General features: G+C 37.1%; 1 protein-coding gene and 1 long non-coding RNA gene across 3 annotated transcripts in view; one reads left to right on the top strand and one right to left on the bottom strand.

Moving 5' to 3' along the window:
- Positions 1-7,950: 7,950 nt before the first annotated feature.
- Positions 7,951-8,458, bottom strand: LOC110740551. The gene is made up of 2 exons (XR_002515295.2): positions 8,355-8,458; positions 7,951-8,173 (listed from the first exon to the last, which is right to left on the bottom strand). It is a non-coding gene; the product is annotated as an uncharacterized LOC110740551 (long non-coding RNA).
- Positions 8,459-8,597: 139 nt separating this feature from the next.
- The window catches only part of DPH5 (diphthamide biosynthesis 5), a 36,311-nt gene continuing 26,408 nt past the window's right edge, over positions 8,598-18,500 (top strand). For both annotated transcript variants that reach the window (XM_009213815.4, XM_009213814.4), the window contains exons 1-3: positions 8,598-8,715; positions 8,953-9,110; positions 12,107-12,231. In XM_009213815.4, the coding sequence (XP_009212079.1) occupies positions 8,976-9,110; positions 12,107-12,231 (260 nt within the window). In that variant the 5' untranslated portion in view covers positions 8,598-8,715; positions 8,953-8,975. The remainder of the gene's footprint in view (positions 8,716-8,952; positions 9,111-12,106; positions 12,232-18,500) is intronic.

The following is an 18,500-nucleotide window of genomic DNA, read 5'->3' as shown; positions in this document are numbered from 1 at the left end:
GGTTCAAGAATTTTCTTAAGGTCACATTGCTAGTAAGAGAAGCCAAAATTCAAATTCTGTAGTCTGACTCTAAAGCCCATGACATTATAGTCCAGGCTTTTAACCACTGCTATTCACTGCTTCTGCAACTGGTATGTATGGAGAAAACAGTATTTTTGATACCACTAATACTACTACTAATATTTTGATACAATAGGATTTCATCAAGTTTTAGTGAACACCAGAAGACAGGCAATAGCCAGAAGCAAAGATAAGATTAAAATAGAATCTGTATGAGTTTGAGTCTCAATCCCAATAAGCCTTTATCAGAATATGTAATGAGCTCTGATAGTAAGGTGTAAAAATTGCTGGAAAAAAAAAAAAACAAACAATGCTACTAAAAGTATACAATAGAACATATTACTGCAAAACAAACAAAAGACCCTAATAAAATAAAGCAAAATGTAAGGAAATAAGATTAGGGTGAATCATATTCTATGGCTACCCAGGATGTAGAAATACAAACCAAAATCACTCTGAGAAAATTAAATCTGTGAAAATTCTGCAACTTGATATAGATATCAGTTTAACTTTGGTTGAAAAAGTTTCTAGTTATCACGAAAAAAATCACTGTACTTACAGTGAAGTACAGTCATGTGAAGAATAACTCAAGGTCTACACAGTTTATTAGTGTATAAAATTTAGTAACAACTTACATTAAAAAAAATTTATATTGGTTATGCTAATTTCCAGGTTTAAGGAATTACTGTATTGCTTGCAGTTTTATATCAAAATCTATTAAAGGAAGAAGGGTAGAAAAGGAGGAGGAAGGGAAAGACACTTCTTATTGGGGTTTTGAGTCATGAAACAAAGCAAAGGTCCACAAGTGTAAATAGCTTACATTGGCTAATTACTGGTCTAGTGCTCTTTCCATTCTAACCCCAAAGGAAGCTACTGAATCCTACAAGGTGACTTAGAAATCATCTAACTAAAAGCATTCATGGTCCTGATAGCAAAAAATGGTCCAAACCCACATAGTTACTGGAAGCAGAGGCAGAATGAGAAGTGGGTGTCCTGACAACAGGTATTCTCTCCAGGCAAAACAATATATATAATTTTTTAAGTATATTTTAATTATTTTTTTAAAAAAACTTTAGCACTTACTATGTTTCAGGCACTAAGTGCTTTTTATACATTAAAACATATTTCACACATATTTATTAGTGAATCTATTAAGGCCCCTTTAAAGGAAGTATCTTATTCACAAATGAATTTACTCAACTACAAGTATAGATTCCACATTTAAATATCACTGTGGTGGAAGAAATATTTTTGTCTTAAAAAATAAATAAATTGACTTTGAAGAGGTTTCAATTAATACTGACTTTAAAAGCACTTTCATCCAATACAAAAAGTGATATTGATTTTATTCATATTGAAGAATAAAGAAAATAACTGAAAAATTAAATAACTGAAAATTTAAAATAACTGAAAAAAATTACATATGAGGCAATTGACACCATTAACCACCACAGAGCCACAAATTAAAACCACAATGATATATCACTATACAGCCACTAAAATTAAAAGGACTCACAACATCAAGCGTTGGCAAGGATGCAGAGCAACTGGAACTTGCATCCATTTCTGGTGGGAATGTAAATAGTACAAACACTTTGGAAAACTGTTTGGCACAATGTGTTAAAGTGAAAACATATATCCTATAATCCAGCAATTCGAATTCCTAGGTAATATAACTCAACAGAAATGAATACTTAAACGTCTAACAAAAGACAGATACAACGATGTTCATAGGAGATTTATTCATATTAGCCTTAAACTGAAACTTAAACATCCATCAAAAATAAAGATAAATAGTAGTACATTCAAATAACAGAATTCTATTTAGCAAAGAATGAATGACTGCTACACAGAACATGGACGAGTAAAGCAGAGCCAAGGAAGCCAGATGCGAAAGGGTACATCTTATGTGGTTCCATGTATAAGAATAGCCAAAACTAATTTATAGTCAAATAGTGGTTTGGTTACTTTGGGGAGAGGAGGGCATTTACTGGGAGAGGACAAAAGGGAACCTTCTGGGATGCCAGAAATGTTCCATATCTTTATCAGAATAATGGGTACATGGTTATACACATATGTAAAAACTCATCAAATTGTATACTTAAAATCTGGTGGACTTTGCTTTATGTAAGCTATATCCCATTTCTGTGATATTCATCCAGGTTGTTTCATGTAGCAGTAATTCACTCTTTTTGATTGCTGTATAGCATTGTATTATATGAATGTATCACAAAACACAATGATTCTTTTTATCGTTGTTGGGCATCTAAAAAAATTTTTTTTAAAAAGAATTCAGTTCCCAAATGAACATTTTCTCTGCTAACTAGCAGATTTTGTTCACTTAACTACTAAGAAGAAAAGTCCATTCACTTTTTTTTTTTTTTTTTGAGACAGGGTTTCACTCTGTCACCCAGTTAGAGTGTGGTGATGTGATCATAGCTCATTGCAACCTCAAATTCCTAGGCTCAAGCTCTGAGCAGCTGGGACTACAGGTACATGCCACCATGCCCAGCTAACTTTTTTATTTTTATTTTTAGTAGAGACAAAATCTTGCTATGTTGGCCAGACTGGTCTCGAACTCCTGGGCTCAAGTGATTCTTCCTCCTCAGCCTCTGAAAGTGCTAGGATTATACAGCTGTAAACTATATTTGGCTCCATTTCCTTTAAGTTCTACTTTAAGTTTTAACAAATTGCCAGACAACATTTCTTTGGTGCCAAAAAAGTCTATAGTTGAACTCAGTGACAGAATAATTGAAATGAAGACAGTTTCTCTCATATAATACCTCAGAGTATAATATTAAAATAATAATGTTTGCTTAAGAAGACTTTTGTCAATCAATAAACTATTTAGTGGATTGGTCTATAATTACTGAATTATGTAAATGATTCATAGAACTTTTGTGAATGGGGAAAAGAATGAGAACAAATCTAGGTGGACTTGACTTTCATATTATAATCTAACAGACGCTGTAGATAACTCTAAAATTAATTTCAAACTCTGTATCAATATTTACCAATGTGTTCTGAGTCTTTACTAGTTGTCTGAAAGTATGCTAAGCGCTTTAGAAGTATTTTTTCATTTATCCTCACAATAATCCCATGAAAGATGTTACTATTATCCCTATTTTATAGAAGTAACTAAGGTTTAAAAAGGGAATGCAAGGAATATACCGAGTGGAAAGCCTAGACTAAAACACGGTCTGAATGACACCAAAATGTGAGATCTCAACCATCATAAAAAATCCCCTCTGCTCAGTTCTTCTCCTCAAGAAATTTATTTATAACTTATTACCAAGTGTAGATGTATACTCATTTATGCAATACATATTTACTGAGCATCAAACACTGTTCTAGCTGTTTGTTTCACATTAGAGCATAACATGGACAAAAAAATCCTGCCTTTGTGATGCTTATATTCTTAGGACATGGACAAAAAAGTCACAATAAATAAGTAAATTATACAGTTGTCTTAGAAAGTGAGCAATGCTACAGGGGCAAATGAGCGGACAAAGTGATTAGAAATGTCGGTTGAAGTTTTACATAAGATAGCCCTCACTGAGGAAGTGAATTCTGAACAATGACTTCAAGGAAGTAGAGCCAGAGCCACACAGCTATCTGTAGGGGCCGGGGGACAGAGACGAGGAGGTGAGGCTGGAGAACTAGGGGAGTGGTGTAGACAGTGAGGGTATGTATGTGTGGCTAATATACAGCCTGGTAGTTCGCTTTTTATGTTTTGGCTTTTGAATGAAAGGGAAACCGCTCCCCTTCTCCCACCAAATCTTGGCTAGTTTAGCTATGTTTCCCTAAAAAAACTTAAAGGGACACTGTAGTTTTTTTAAGTGCAAAAAGAATGAACTATGTATCCCTGATTGAACCTTTTTAGCAACAGATTTTGCAGGAAGGAACTGCCATATATAAAAATGGGTTAGAAACACACAGAAAGTTTACACATACATGCACATACACACAGGCACTGAAGGGAACATTCTGGGAGCTACTTTACACAAAAATGCAGGGCTCTAGGTGACTTCTTTATGACAGTCCATATTGTTACTCATTCAATCTATTAAACTAGGATGAATGACAATAAAAATTGCCACATTAGACACAGAAAATAGCTCTAGATTTGTTTACTATTTATGCATTTTACATCATATGATTAACATATAATGCGTGGATGAGTATTTAAAATCACTGAGTTTATAAAAAGTGACTTTTTCTCTAAGTAAACAAGTGTACAATAAAGTAACTTCAAATCTTTTAACCTTAGTAAATACAGGTCCTTATCCTAAAGCAATGCTATCTTTAATTATCACTTATTTGTGAATTGTTAGAAAATAATGACTATCAATCAATTCAGAGTCTGAGTTCTACAAATATTAATCAAGATTTCCTCTAACAAAGGCAATCTCTGGGAACATGTAGGTTAAAAGGCCAGCTTCAGAGTAAAATAATATTCTTTATTCACAGTAAGGTCAGATGGAGTTTAGTCAGTCGCCTTGATGTCTTCTTTTCAATAGACAAACTACTTAAACAGGACAATTGAAGGATGACTTCTCTTCAATGTAGGGTAATTATAACTTGTCCATAATGTAATGCAGTGACTCGACTATGTTATTACTTCAAAATAAAAGTAGCATATGATGTGTTTATGACAATGGAATGGAAAAGCCATCAGCATTAACTTCTTATGACTATCTGCATCTCTCTCACATTTTATGACTACTGCCTGTAGGTCTCAAATATAAGGAAGAATTTGCCAGTGAAAATGAGTTACTCGCAAAGGTTATAAAAATATCTTAAAGATCTTTCAGTAAAAGCATAAATGTTCACTCTCAGGGATGACTTGGCATCATCTGACCTGAAAGCAAGAATACAAAGTAGAAAACTCTTCAGGTCTAATCTATCCATGTTATTCTTGAAGCCAAAAAAGGCTAAAAATCTTTTTTCTTTTGTCCTATAATCACCCTTCTCTTTAACCATCACTCTCTCTTCTGCTAGACATGAGACTACAAATTTGCTGACATAAACGAATTTGTCCTCTAACTGCTTTCATTATCATTATAAAACTACAATATTTGTTAAAAACTAATTTGAAACCGTTTTCCAGCAAAATTTTCAAAACCCAGCCTAAATTAGGTAAAGCAATGATATCATTTAATCAGCTATATGAGCAGGTATGTTTTGTTAATCTATTACCTAGATGAGGAGTTTATGTTTCAGACAAAATGTAATATGTGTATTGATGTCTACAACCTCCCTGGAAATGCATCAACAAATAAGAGGGGTTGATGTCTGGGTAAAAGGATAAGTAAGTGATGAAGCAAAAACAGCAAAATGTTAACAACTTTAGAACCTTGGAGGCGGCTATATGGGTGTTGACTGTGACATTGTTTCAACTTTTTTATATGTTTGAAATTTTGCACAATAAATTGTTGGGGAAAATATTATCACATTTGAAACCCGTTTTAAATGGCAAGGGAGAAATGTCAAATCCCACAGAAGAATTCTGCAAAAACCAATAGGCAAGACTTTTGCAGCTTATGTTTGTTGAGCTGAGGGAAAAAAAAAAAAAGATTACCATAATCCCTTTATCTGTCTAGCTCCAGAAAAGTACAAAAAATTTCCACTCTTATTGAGAAATAATGGCAGGTGAAAGCGTTGTTTGTTAAGAATTCTACGTGGTGAAACTCAGTTCCTCTGGCTAAATTTTGAAGCTTAAAAACAAATTATTACTGTTATTTCAGACAATGTTTCACTTCCTTGATTACCCAGAATAACTTTATTTCAATACAGATATATTTCCTGAAAGGAGATAAACCACACCTTCTTCGGATTACTTAATCATCCTTTTTGGCAGTGTCCTTTCGCTGTGAATCTATCTGAAAATATTATTTTTTTAAATCTGAAAATAAAAAACACAAATGATCAACACGTTGGAAAATGTGTTTACCTACTCAATAGCGTGCATATGAACTATATGTTTTGTGTGTTACAAGCCTTTCAATACAAATGACCTTCTAAAGTGGCACTGAGACAGGCATATTTATGTTTGATATTCCATTAATGACTTTTTGGTAGTTATTTAAAACATACCACCCTCTGTATTTAATAAAGATGGAAAAATACGTAACTCAGCTACTAGTGGATAATAATGATTTATGCAACAAACATTTAATACCTTATGTGCGAGGGATAGTGCTAAACCTTAAAGATGAGAATACAAATAAGATGCAGTCCCTGAATTGACTAAATCAGTAGTTTGGTGAAGAAGAAACACAAATGAACAAATATAAAATCTCATAAATTGGTTAGTAAGTATATGTAGAGTAATACCGTAATAGAGGAGAAACCTAAATTAGCTTAGCGGGGTGAGGGTCTCTGGGAAGGCTTCCTGAGCTTGGTCTTAAAGAATGGGTATTAGTGATCTAGGCGGGAGAGAATGAGAGACAATATTCTATGATGAGGCAGCAGCACAGAGGAACAAAGCAGCATGTTGTGGGCAGAGAACTATAAGCAATTCAGTGTCGGTGGAGAGAAAGCTCATGGTATGGAGTGGAGAGAGCTGATGCTAAAAAGGTAGGCAGTGGCCACAACCATGAATGATCTTGTGGGGTATGTTAACAAACCTGGACTTTCTCTTGGTCTCAGAAGGATCTAAAAGGGGTGTGATATTTTCAGATTGTGTACCAACTATAACTCTCTGACTCCCTTGAGTGAAGGAGACATGATGATCAGCTACAAGAGTGACAAAATGAGGACCTGAAAACCAAGATGGTGACAGAGGGTATGGTTTCCATTGAGATATACAGGCAGATAGGACAAACTGGATGTAGGGGTGACTCCCAAGTGTCTGGCTGGAGTTAATCTGTTGATGACAATACTGTCCTCACCTACTCCTCCCTCCATCCAAGTAGCTAATATGGAAAGAAAAGCAAAATTGAAGGGGAAGGTTATGGATTCAACGTTGGAAGTGCTGAATATGACTCCGGGTTACCTAGGTGAAGATTTCCAGCAGAAAGTTAACAAGAAGCCAAGAGGGAGGAAGTCTGGATAGCAGGCTGAAATTTGAATCTGCAAAATATTAGAGACACTAGGAATTTTGAGAGAACAGCCAGTTTTTTGGGGGTTTTGTTTGTTTTACTTAAGCCATTCTAATAGGTGGGTAGTGGTAGCTCATTGTAATTTAAATTTTTATTTCCCTAATACCTAATGATGTTTAGGATCTTTTTTTGTTTGTTTAGGATCTTTTAAAATGATTATTTGTTATTTGTGTATCTTCTTTGGTGTCTATTCAAATCTTTTGCCCATTTTTAAACAATGAGCTGTTTTATTATTGCTTTTTGAGTGCTCCTTATATATTCTCCACACAAGTCCTTCATCAGATACATGCTTTGTAAATATTTTCACAGCATGTGGCTTCAACAATTCTTCTGAAGAGCATAAATTTTTACTTTGTTGAAGTCCAATTTGTCCATTTTTTCTCATCATGCTTTTGGTCTAAGAAATATTTGCCTAAATAAGGTCACAAATATTTCCTCCTATGTTTTCTTCTGGTATAGGTTTAGGTTTTTCATTTACATCTACAATCCATTTTGAGTTTTTTGGGGCGTGTATGTGGTGTGAGGAATAGACCAACGTAATGAGAGGGGATAAAACCAGCCACGAAGAGTTTATAGATAGGAAGTGCAAAAATGTGGATGGAACCTGGGAATGAAAAAAAGCCAAGATTCAAGGAAGCAGAGTTCGCCATTGTGGGGGAGGCAACAGGAAAATTCTGAGTAACCAGCACTGCCTGCTGAGAAAAGCAATGACAGCTGTCTTTTCAACTTGGATGAGGTCACCTTGGGAAGAGCATTTTCAGTCAAAACAAATCTTCTCTATTCATAATCACATGTAACCAACAGCTTTATAAGAATTCCCCCGGCAGAAACACTTGAGAGGTCTGAACTCCCTGAGCGCTATTAAAGGTCACTTCTTTAGGTACAGGAAGATCTGAGATTCCTGACACTGAGGGTGACCGAAGCATCCTTGGGGCACTCCAGACATAAGGTCAAATCAGAAGCACACTCACTGCTGGATTTGCCAATCTGACGCTTCACCAGGAAGACACCTAGTTGAATTACAGGAGGATGAGAAGGGGGGATTAAAATCTGTGCACTCGGGCAAATCCGGGGACAAATCAGGAAAATCCTTCCCGCCCTCCCAGTTTCTGGAGAGAAGGAGTAGGACGCAGGGCCCCTCCAGACTTCCTCACACGTGGCTCCTCTCCGGCAAAGAGCTACTGCACTTACCCAGGCTTAGGAAGCGGGTGTTTAAGCCATGGGTTAGGGGGCTCGTGAGCACGCCCGATCCTTTCCCTGAGGCAATGAAAGGGGTACTCCACGGACTCCTCTCGGCCGACTGACCTTTCGCCGCCCTGCCCCAGCGGCCGACGGGTTTCTATCCGTGGAGCGGGGGTCTAGTCTCCGCAGCCCACTAGCGGCTAGCCCGGCCCCCTCCCGCTAGTCGTAAAGTGCAGTAAAGGCACCAGCATTTTGCGGCACCGTAGGTGAGGCCGGCGGCGTGGGTCCTTGCGGTGCACGGAACCGGCGCTTTGGTAGTTCCTTCTGCGGAAAGGCGGTAGTTTGGAATTTGGAAAGGCCAGGGAACTAGGTACGATTCTGTCAGCGGGTAATTGGCTGCTCCTAGGTTTGTGTAACAAGCGGTAAAAGTGGTAGGATTGTTTAAAACCTCTTATCCCAGTCCTTAAGCGTGACATAAGGTTCCCAAACCCCTCCTTGTGACTTGCCGCTTCTCTTGTGCTATTTTGGTTGTCACCTTCGTGTTCATCACTAGATTTTAGGTGTCCTCGGTGTAACTGACGGTTTTTCTGTCCACCTCGTCTTGCAGTCTCTCTTCTCCTGAAGTTTGAAATGCTTTATCTCATCGGCTTGGGCCTGGGAGATGCCAAGGACATCACAGTCAAGGGCCTGGAAGCTGTTAGACGCTGCAGTCGAGTGTATCTAGAAGCCTACACCTCAGTCCTGACTGTAGGGAAGGAAGCCTTGGTAGGTGCTGAGCGTTCCCCAGCCTCCTGGGAAGAAAGCTATCTAACATCTGATTTTCATACACTAAGCTGAACAGAATTTTCAGGTCTGCTTGTTTAAACCCTTTGAAACGCATCCTTTGTTCATTAATGGTCTGAGGAGCAGAAGAATGGAAATTATACACCAACCAAGTGACTTGGAAAATGAAAGGGTGCTTTGTCCTATTTTACAAGTCTAATTTTGTGGCTTTCTCCAGTAAATAGGAAAGCCATTTTATACTCTTGGGGGATAGTTATCAAAACCCCTTATTTCATGAGGTAGTCAAGAAATCCTTTCTGATTTGAGTGCTAATGAGGTGCTGACACAGCCTTAATGAGTTGGTTATATATTCAGAAACCAAGCTGAAAGCTTCCTCCTTTGAAGTATGTCCATAGGGAATGGTGATTGCCTTTCTATATCATATCCAGAGAGATCTTACCTTAAATAGACTATCTCCCAATAAGGCTTATACTGATACACTTGTATACATTGAGTGAGCCTGGACTTAATATATACAAATGTATGAGTATACAGTTATATGAGTACGCACTAAGTAACCAGAATATTTGTTAGTGTATTATACATTTAGTTGGCCCTCATAAGGGCCCAGTAAATTTGGGGGAAGGGTCAACTTCAGGTTCATTGTCAAACTCTAAGTAGACTGTAAATCAAATGATTAATACATATGTTATGGGAGAAGAGAGTAGATTTTTAGAATTGTCTTTGTCCTGTCTTCCAAACAAAAAATTGACTTAAAATTTTTAGGCCTTAGATTACTTTAACATTTGAAGAAGGAATTAAGAACTGCTACTTGAATTGGCCATGCATTTAAATAAAAGTTGTGTGTAAAGACCAACTTTGATATATACATACACGTGGAGAGAGAGAGAGAAAGTAAGTCTTGCCCTGTTGCCCAGGCTGCGGTGTAGTGGTGCCATCATGGCTCACTGCAGCCTCAACCTCCTGGGCTCTAGTATCCTCCCACCTCAACCTCCTGAGTAGCTGGGACTACAGGTGGGTGCCACCATGCCCAGCTAACTTTTTTGTATTTTTTGTAGAGACAGGTTTTTGCCATATTGCCCAGGCTGGTTACAGGTTCCTGGACTCTAGCGATCCGCCTGCCTCAGCCTCCTCAAGTGCTGGGATTATGTAGGCATGAGCGACCACACCCAGCCTAAGACCAGCTTTCATTTAAAAAAATTTTTTTTCCTCATTTTTTCACTCTTAGGATAGAACCAAAATATCTATGCTCAGAATGATAGGAATGTGCCTCTCTAATCAGTGATTAAGGAAAAGTAGAAGGAACTTAATACCATCAAGAAAAGAGAGACAAATAACAAAACAGCAGTTTGATAGAATGACATATCAGGGGATGGCATAGAGGAAAGTTTGGATAAAGTTTTATCTTTGCTTTGTTACATGTTATTGTGACCTTGGACAAGTCCTTTAACTTTAGTGACTTTTAGGGTCACTAAATAGGGTAAAAACCACCTACTTTAGGTGTTGAGCATAGGTCTTAGCATAGGTTCTTAGCTATGGTACGTGGCACAAAAGTGTTCAGAAATAGAAATTGTCAATGGTCACATTTCCAAACTTCTCTGAACCTCAGTTTCTTCATTTGTCAAGTGGGAATCCAAGCAGTTCTCCTGTCTCAGCCTCCTGAGTAGCTGGGATTACAGGCGTGTGCCATTGTGCCTGGCTAATTTTTGTATTTTTAGTAGAGATGAGATTTCACCATGTTGGCCAGGCTAGTCTCGAACTCCTGACCTCAGGTGATCCACCTGCCTCGGCCTCCAAAGTGCTGGGATTATAGGTGAGAGCCACTGCGCCCAGCCGAGGTCTGCCACTTTTGACCTCTACACTGTACTGTGTCTCCGTATTCTTAAGGATAGATAATAGCTACACAAAGTGTAACTTCACAGAACACCTACAGAGAAGGTAGGATTCAAGCAAAATGGTCAATGCTGGATCCTGCCCTGCTTAATAATTTATTCATGTACTCCTTTGTTTGACAGATATTATTGAGTACCAGATACCATTGCACTACAGCAATTCTTATAACTTTTAATAACTCACTCAAAGTTCTCAGTATGTAAGAAACCATATTATTTATCTATGCATCCAGTTTTACTCCATTTGAATTACTTATTACTTCTCAGGAAATCAGTTTTAAGATTCATGCCTCTTCATTCTGTACTGGCTGATGAAATGAAAAAAAAAAAGGATTCATGATCTTGCGTAACAGCCTGTAACCACTATCAGATGACTACCAGCTTACTAGCTCACTCTCTACTGGATTTATTCTCTAGAGTTGAGCTATAGGGAATTAAATCACAAAGCAGTTTGTTTGCAAACTTCCTACGTATTTAGAATTCAGTTATTGCTCCTGCAACTCTGCCTTTTTAGCAGAAACTAAGGAATATACTTTTAAATTACTGTCTTCTGCATTTATGTTGGAATGTTCACTGGTTCTGTAAACAGCTAATTTTCTATTGTTTCTCATTGGTGCTGCCTTTTTTTTTTAGCTGAGTTTCCATATGTTTAACCACTGAAAATTTAATAAAAGCTAAACCACCATGTTTGTTTAAACTTATTGTTTAATATATTTATTCCATATTACATCATGTTTCTGAAGTAGGGCTCATGTGTGTACATATTCCGTATTCATCCTATAGTGTTCTGCTTGGCCTTTAGAACCAAATTTAGAAATAAATTAAAAATGCAAAAAGCCTCAGATGTTAAGAGGTCTGTCTCCTTTGGGATATTAAGACAGCCCCAAAGACAGAGTTTAATTGCAACATGATATAAAGTACTGGCTCACTGATGAGTTGTATTGAACGATCTGTGTTTGGGTGGTTGCCAATATATGCACCAGTCCCAAACAAACTGTGTGTGTGTGTATGTGTGTGTGTGTGTGTGTGTGTGTTAGAATGGTCACCTGCTGTCTCTTTATCTTGATATTGGACTTATATCTGTAGGAAGAGTTTTACGGAAGAAAATTGATTCTTGCTGATAGAGAAGAAGTGGAACAAGAAGCAGATAATATTTTAAAGGATGCTGATATCAGTGATGTTGCGTTCCTTGTGGTTGGTGATCCATTTGGGTAAGTCAAGGCAGATAGTTTTGAGTTTTTAACTCATTTACTTTTTTTTAGTCAGTAAGAATTATTCTATTGCATTTAAAACTTACCTGCCAGGAACTCTGTTTACTTAAGCTCTATCTAAAATGTTGTAGTTTAAACTTTCATGATCTTTGAGATTAATGAAGAAAAGCTACTTGGTAAATATATCATCATATGTATCACTGTATTATCAAGTGTCAACTGTAAAGTTTGTATCATTGCTTCTGCTGTTTTAGAAGGTCATGTAGGGCAACAAATGCCTTAACTAGTATATCATTATTAAATAGTTCATTACAGTTCATTACATTATCAAAAGTCACGCCTGCCATTTGCTGCTGATAATTTCAAGCATCTTTGACTTCTTTTGTCCTGGGTTTTTTTTTTTCCCTTTTGTAATCATCTACCATTTGGCAATACTGCCGTCACTTTGCTTGCCTTGAATTTATCGTTTATCAAGTCTCTGATTTCAATTTCTTATACCCATTGGGAACCCTGTTCTTTGTCATTACCATGAAGATGGGCTTCTACTGCCTAGTCAAGCATCATCAATCTCTAATGTCAAGTCAAACAGAAGAGTTTTTTGTCTACAGCTGGTTACCTGAGATTTATATCACAGATTTAAGGAACATAAGGACCATGTAAGACCTTGGAGGGGACTAGGAATTTAATTTAAATACAGTGGTAAACTTTTGCAGGATTCAAAGCAGAAAAAGTCAAAATATGATTAGCATTAAAAGATCACTCTAAATGCTTAGGTAAATGGATATCAGGGAGGCAGGAATGTTTTGGGTGGAAAAGAGAAAAAGATGGGAACATATTTAGAAGAAGAATTCCAAGATGGATGTGGTAGATAAGGAAAAGGAAAGGAGTAAATCTGACTCCCAGGATTCTAGCTTTATAAATGAGTGGTTGATAGTGTCACTTGAAAACTGATAAAGAACAGGATTTGGAGAAACAAGAATTGGTTCTGGAAATATGTTAACTTTGAGATGTCAAGTAGGCAGTTAGCTGCTGCTAGAGCTTGGGGGTGGGAGGTCATCCTAGATAAATGGCTTTCGAAGTCATCAGTATGTTTATGGTGTTTAAAGCTGGAGGAATGAATAGAATCAGCTCAGGAGAGAAGAATGGGAAAAGAAGAGGACCTAGGATAGCCCTAGGAAACCTTGGAATTTCATCGTGTACCTAGAGCCAGAGGAGGAGGGAGAAAAAGCAAGAGAGTTATGTTGTCGCAGAAACCAGGAAAAGAGACTGTTTCAAAAAGGAAAGACTGAATAGCTTCAATATAATACTGAAAGTTTGACTGTAAGATGAGGATAGAAGTATGTGTATGAATTTAAAAACACGATGTTTGGAGTTGATTAGTGGTGGTTTTATGGAGGAGTTGGAACCTAAGCTGGGTCTGGGTAGGGTTCAACAGATAGAGATTATGGGATGGGTCAGGAGAAAGGTAGAAGGAAGAATGCTCATATAAATGAAAAAACTGAGGTACAGAGAAAGTACCTTAATGTAATTGCTCCCATGCTCAGAAACCTTCAGTGACTTCTCATGGCCTTAAATCTTGAAGTCTTTCTTTTTTCTCTAGCTACTCTTTAACTGCTATGCTAGAACCAAATTGTGCAACTTTCCATTTCATAAGTGTTTTATAATATTCTTCCCCCATTTCTTTGCTCAAGCTTTTTCCTTAAAACAGTTCTTCTCAGTTCCTAGTTATACCTATTTGTACTATAAAATTAGTATACAGCTCAGATGCTACCTGTTTCATTCCTGTTTTATTCAGGAGTGCCTTTTTTTTTTTTCATTTTAAACTCCTTTAATTTGCTCTTTTTCAGTGATTCATCATATATAACCTTGTGTTTAAACTCAGATTTAAGGAATATTTACTGTACTGCAGTTATTTTTTATTTAACAGCAGATTATTGTTAGGATGCAATAGTTGAAAATGGCATGGTGGGGAATGTGTAATTTTAATTGGAATTTGAGTGGATTAAATGGAAGAGAAATCAGGTAAGGAATATAGAAGGCAGCAAGGCATTGAAATTCTTAGATATCAGCCAAAAATATCTCTTATTTAATTTTAAGACCCCTTCTTATTTAAATAAAATATATAAAAAGAGAAGATTGTTTAAGATGCTGAATCTTAAATTCTTTTTTTCAATATTTTTAAAATGGTAAAATGACACATGACAAAATGTATCATTTTAACCATTTTAGTGTACAGTTCAGTGGCTTGCTAAGTACATTCACATTGTTGTGCAATTATCAGCACTGTCCATCTCCAACAATATGAAGTTCTTGAAGACAATTAAAAGTCATAGTAAAGTAAGTTCATGTAGTCTCATCTTTGTTCTTTTAGCCAGGTTATTGAAAGGAATATGGAAATAGATCACACAAAGAAAGTAAATGAGTCTAAAAAAATACTAGATCAATAGAACTTCATCGTTATGATAGTTGACAGTCTCAAACATTCTATCCCTAAATCTCTGCATAAGAAGTCTTTATTAAACACACTGTTTCTAATGATGGTTCTGTTTTATTATTCCCTTCTGTATTTCAATATGGTCTGTAACTATATTATTATAATGAATACATAATTTTTATCCCTATGTTGTATGCCTTTTCCTTAGTGGCATACATGTACAGATAATATGTCCTGATGTAGGCTGTTTGACTGCTTCCATTCCGTGTAATGAATGTGAACAGTGCTTGGCACCTAGTAACTATAAAATCAATGTCAGCATCATTATTCGTCCATTTTTCTTCAATATAAATAAAGCTGTCACGTATAAATTTATGTTTATGATACCTTCCTCCCTCCCCCTTCTTTATCCCTATATTTTAGATTGTTTCCTTATAGTAGATCCTCCAAAATAGGTTTTTTAGGAATAAAATATCAAAAAGTGTGGACATGGAGATTTTCTAGCAAAAAGCATATTATCAATTATTTTTCAAAAGGATAGTGCCAATTGTTAGTGCTTCCATAGTTCAAGAAAACATTGTTTTCACTATATCATTGCAAACATTACTGAATTTCTGGACCACCAGCCATACTTATGTCAAAAAGGGAGGCACTATAACATTTAAAACAAACATACCGGCTGGCGCGGTGGCTCATGCTTGTAATCCCAGCACTTTGGGAGGCTGAGGTGAGTGGATTGCCCGAGCTCAGGGGTTCGAAACCAGCCTGGGCAACATGGCAAAACCCCGTCTCTACTAAAAAATACAAAAAATTAGCCAGGTGTGGTGACAGGTGCCTGTGATCCCAGCTACTCGGGAGGCTAAGGCAGAAGAATTGATTGAACCTGGGAGGTGGAGGTTGCAGTGAGCTGAGATCGTGCCACTGCACTCCAGCCTGGGCAACAGAGTAAGACTCTGTCTCAAAAAAAAAAAAAAAAATCAAATTTTGTATATTCAAATTGGCCACCTTTGTGTACTTTTATCGATTCCATTAATCAAAACATTTTTGGGTCTCCTTTTTTGAAATTGCCTTTAGAACAATTTCAAGTAACAAGCATATTATTACAGATTTATTACTATTTCTGAGCATACATACATATACACATATATGATTTTAGATAGAGCCATATACCTAGAAATAGTAAATGTGTGTGTGTGTGTATGTATGTGTCTACTCATTTTAAATAAACTTGTGATAGAGATGTAATTTTGAACCAGTTTTTCTTTTTCATGTACTTAAATAACTCACCAAGTAAGTAATTTAGTTTTCTTTACTCTTAATGTTAAGTAGTGAGATTCTGTTGAAGGTGATATTTAAAAAAATTCTTTATAATTGATATTCATGTTTTTTTTTTTTTAAAGCTTATTTGAAATCAAATTAATGATTATGTTTCATAGTAGTTTTATTTTATGTATGTGATTAAAAACAAGCTTCCTTGGTGGGCATTTGTTAATATATATCTGACTGCTTCATGGGGTGAAAGCCCTTGATCTTCCTACTTGGTATGCACTGACCAGTCGACAGGTTCTGCTTGTTTGCATGTGATTTCTCAGACATGCTAATGTTGCTTTACCCAGTAGGGCCTGGAATTTTTATCAAGAGGGAAAAATGTCTTTAAAATGCAGTTCTAAATTGATAAGGGGTTACATTTCACTGTGCTCATATTTATCTATATTCTCTCTTTACTCCAATCTACCTACTTATAATCTTGAGATTTATCTTAAAAAAGGAAAGACAGCAGGTCAGATATGCACACACATGTACATGTGCATACACACATCCTAATTATACACAGTAATCAAATGAAAACAGTTATAAATAAAATGACTGCTAGACAGGTATAAAATCCAATATTATATGAGATAGGACTCTCGTATGAGTGACAAGCTGTGAAAATTTATTCTCAGGCGTACCTTGTTTTATTGTGTTTTGCTTTATTTCATTTCACATACATTGCATTTTTTAAAAATTAAAGGTTTGTGGCAACTTTGCATTGAGCAATCCTGTTGGTGCCATTTTTTCTGACAGCATGTTCTCACTTCCTGTCTCTGTGTCACATTTTGGCAATTATTGTGATATTTCAACCTTTTTCATTATTACATCTGTTAATGGTGATTTGTGGTCAGTGATCTTTGATGTTACTATTGTGCTTTGGGTTGCCACAAACCAAGTGCATATAAAATGGTGAACTTAATTGATAAATGTTGTGTGTGTTCTGACTGCTCCCACCAACCAGCCATTCCCCCAACTCTCTTTCTGTCTCCTTGGGCCTCCCTTTTACCAGAGATACAACAATATTGAAGTTAGGCCAATTAGTAACCCTACAATGACCTCAAAGTGTTTAAGTGAAAGAGTCACATGTCTCTCACTTTGAATCAAAAGCTAGAAATGATTAAGTGAGGAAGACATATAGAAAGCCAAGAGGCTGGGTGAAGTGGCTCACACCTGTGATACCAGCATTTTGGGAGGCTGAGGCAGGTAGATCACCTCAAATCAGTAGTTCAAGACCAGCCTGGCCAACATGGCGAAACCCTATCTCTACTAAAAAATACAAAAATTAGCTGGGCATGGTGGCGGGTGCCTGTAACCCCAGCTACTCGGGAGGCTGAGGTAGGGAGAATTGCTTGAACCCAGGAGGTGGAGGTTGCAGTGAGCCAAGATCGCTCCACTGCACTCCAGCCTGGGTGACATAGCGAGACTCCGTCTCGAAAAAGAAAGCCAAGATAGGCTGAAAACTAGGCCTTTTTCATCAAACAGCCAAGTTATGTATGCAAAGGAAAAGTTCCTTTTTTTTTTTTTTTGAGAAGGAGTCTCACTCTGTCGCCCAGGCTGGGGTGCAGTGGCACGATCTCGGCTCACTGCAAGCTCCACCTCCCAGGTTCACACCATTCTCCTGCCTCTGCCTCCCGAGGAGCTGGGACTACAGGCGCCTGCCACCACACCAGGCTAACTTTTTGTATTTTTAGTAGAGATGAGGTTTCACTGTGTTAGCCAGGATGGTCTTGATCTCCTGACCTCGTGATCCGTCTGCCTCGGCCTCCCAAAGTGCTGGGATTACAGGCGTGAGCCACCGTGCCTGGCCAGAAAAGTTCTTAAAGGAGATTAAAAGTGCTACTCTTAGAAATGTACAAATGATAAGGAAGTAAAACAGACTTATTGCTGATAGGGAGAAAGTTTTGGTATTCTGTATAGAAGATCAAATCTGCCACAATATTCCCTTAAGCTAAAGTCTAATCCAGGGCAAGGCCTGAACTCTCTTCAAGTCTGTGAAGGCTGACAGGGGTGAGGAAGCTGCAGAAAAATAGTTCCAAGCTAGCCGAGATTGGTTCATGAAGTTTAAGGAAAAAAGTTGTCTCTATAACTAAATGTGTGAGCTTTTATGGATAACAAAATGTGGAAACAAGTTATCCAGAAGGTCTAGCTAAGATAATTGATGAATCACGTCACAGTAGATTTTCAATGTGGATGAAACAGCCTTCTATTGGAAGAGGATGCCTTGTAGGACTTTAATTGCTAGAGAGGAGAAGTGAATGCCGGACTTAAAAGGACTGGCTAACTCTTGGTAGGGCTAATGCAGCTGGTGACTCTAGGTTGAAGCCATTGCTCATATATATAACCTTATGAAAATCCTAGAGCCTATAAGAATTAACCTAAATCTGTTCTCCCTGTGTACTGTAAGTGGAACAAGAAAACCTGAATGACAGCACATCTGTTTACAGCATGATTCACTGAATATTTTAAACCCACCCTTGAGACCTACTGCTCAAAAAAATAGATTTCTTTCAAAACATTATTG

The sequence above is a fragment of the Papio anubis genome, chromosome 1, assembly GCF_008728515.1.
Source record: "Papio anubis isolate 15944 chromosome 1, Panubis1.0, whole genome shotgun sequence".
NCBI classification, from domain to species: Eukaryota; Metazoa; Chordata; class Mammalia; order Primates; family Cercopithecidae; genus Papio; species Papio anubis.
The sequence above is the reverse complement of the archived record's forward strand: the minus strand, read 5'-3'. Positions and strand labels throughout refer to the sequence as shown.